We start from the raw sequence: 2,500 nt of genomic DNA on the forward strand, positions 1-2,500 counted from the left end.
GCGTGCGTGTGTGTGTGTGTGTGTGTGTGTGTGTGATGAGGGGAACGGAGAGGCCGGGGGCCACAACATCGTGATTACCGGTAGGGGGATATTCAGGATTGTCGTTCTTTTTTTTTTGTTTTGTTTTTTTGTTTCGCTGCCGCGCCCCCTGGAAGGATTGATTAAATCTTCTGCAGGAAATTCCTTGATTCCGGTAGCGCTTGTTTGGAGTGACAACAACAGCTCGGCCCTGCGCCTGCCTGTCTGGTTTCTCGTCTTCTTTTTCTCCATGCGTGCTGTTTGCTGCTTGCTGCGGGCGTGGGCAGATCGAAGTATGATTTAAAGACAAGTTGGGTTTCCTGCGTGCTGCAGAGAGAGAGAGAGAGAGAGAGAGAGAGAGATAAGGCACAGAGAGAGAGAGAAGGAAGGATGGGTGATTGTTTTCGGATGGGATGGGATAGTGTGTTAATGATGAGAAGATGAAGAAGCTGCTTGATGAGATGGTAGTCCGCAATCATCTCGGCATCCTTCAAGAAGCGGAGGGAGTTGACGGTTCCCAGATCAGCTGAGAAGTGTCGTCAGGATATAGATAATTATGTGATTTGGTGTGTCGGGGGGGATAGAGGGGGATGGTAGGTGGCGGGGGGGTAGGGGTGGGGTGGGGTGCGGGGGGCGTTAAAGGAAAAATCCAGTGGCTTGAGGAATGCGTGTGTCATATGATTATGTAGTTTTGTGCAGACGTAGAATGAAACATAACATAACATAATATAACATCAGATCAGACCATATGATATCATATGATTTGATATATCATATCATATATCACATCCCATCAGATCCATGATATATGATATAATACGTGATGAAAAGTGATGATATGACATGGTATTACTTTGATATTGATGATAACCACTCTCGTCAACCAGCTCCCCCCCCCATCACACACACACACACACACACACACACGCGCGCGCGCGCGCGCGCGCGTGCACACACACACACACACACACACACACACACACACACACACACACACACACAGATAGAATAAAGTAAACGTCGCCATATGGACACCTAACAACACCCACTTCCCACCCACGCGCCAAACAACTCTGCAATTTTTTTTTTTTTTTAACTTTTGTCTGTGATATACTTTTCAGTCATGCTAACATTTCCTGATAGAACGTTGTTGTTTTACCCCTGTGTGCAGGCATGGCGGAGGAAGAGGCCTACGGGTACCCTCCCTTGGCGGGCCACTCACTCTCGTGGACAGACGAGAAGAGACGGGGCCTGGGCCCCAACAACACCATGGTGGCCAAGATCTGGACCCCGGAAGACCCCCGCAAGCACAAGGTCCAGACGGAAGCCGACTGCTCGGGGCTGCTCGATTCCTCCATGGACTACTGATCAAGACTCGCCACACGCATACACGCACGCACGCACGCACGCACGCTCGCGCGAGCACACGCACACACAGTTACGCACACACACACACACACACACACACACACACACACACACACACACACACACACACACACACACACACACACACACACACACACACACACACACACACACACACACACACACACCCCCTGGCAAGAGCAGCGTACAGTCACGAAGCAATAAAACCGTTGTCACGCTTTTTTTTTTATTTTTTTTTTTTTCTTCGGAGGATGGGTGGAAAGTTTGTGTAATTTACTGGACTTGGACTTGGCACACACACACCAAGAGGAAATCTTCAGAACATTTGTTGTTTATTTCAGACCCCCCCCCCCCCCCCCTTTTTTTATTCCAATATCAACACTCTTGTGTCAGATATTTTGTGGTCTTGCTTTTGTATGGAGAAACAATGAGGGAATTGTGATGATGATGGTGGTGATGGTGGTGGTGGTGATGATGATGATGATGATGACGGCAACGACACAAAAACGAAAAAAAAAGGAAAGAAAGAACGTGATAACGAAGAAGACATCAGAACTTTAAAGTCGAGAAGCTGATCTTTTTTTTTTGTTCCCCTCAGACTTTGTTCGACTTTTTGATGCTGGTATTTTTTTTTCTCCGAAAAGAAATGTCTTGGATGGACAGACGATCAAGAATGACGTTTTCTTTCACTGAAGACAGTTTCTGGAAGACTTCCGTGGAAGACCTCAACAGAACTCCCGAGACAGCTTGATGACGTAGTACACCAGGAGGAGATGACAGGAAGGAGCCAAACATACTGTTCACAAAAAAGAGGGCATCTCTGGCATGATGTATCGTGGAGAGGTGGTTTGGGGGGGTGGAGGGGAAGCGTTCTCCAGTACTGAACGTTAACTCTCTCCATACGAACGGCGAAAGAGACGACGTTAACAGCGTTTCACCCCAGTTACCATCATCAAAATATTGCAAGCGGAAGGCTCTTATACTGAAGAGGTGAATGTTGACAAAGAATACCACAATTCTGACGACGGAAGCTAAATGTTGGGTCATTCAGACACCCACTGGACATCCGAGGGGTCTGTGTAGAGGAGAAGAG

General features: G+C 47.7%; 1 protein-coding gene across 1 annotated transcript in view; it reads left to right on the plus strand.

Moving 5' to 3' along the window:
- LOC143277951 (pancreas transcription factor 1 subunit alpha-like) overlaps nt 1-1,387 on the plus strand; it is a 17,250-nt gene extending 15,863 nt beyond the window's left edge. Inside the window, exon 3 of the mRNA XM_076582936.1 lies at nt 1,190-1,387. Coding sequence (XP_076439051.1) covers nt 1,190-1,386 — 197 coding nt within the window. The 3' untranslated portion in view covers nt 1,387. The remainder of the gene's footprint in view (nt 1-1,189) is intronic.
- Nucleotides 1,388-2,500: the final 1,113 nt, after the last annotated feature.

Source organism: Babylonia areolata, chromosome 2, assembly GCF_041734735.1.
Source record: "Babylonia areolata isolate BAREFJ2019XMU chromosome 2, ASM4173473v1, whole genome shotgun sequence".
NCBI lineage: Eukaryota > Metazoa > Mollusca > Gastropoda > Neogastropoda > Buccinidae > Babylonia > Babylonia areolata.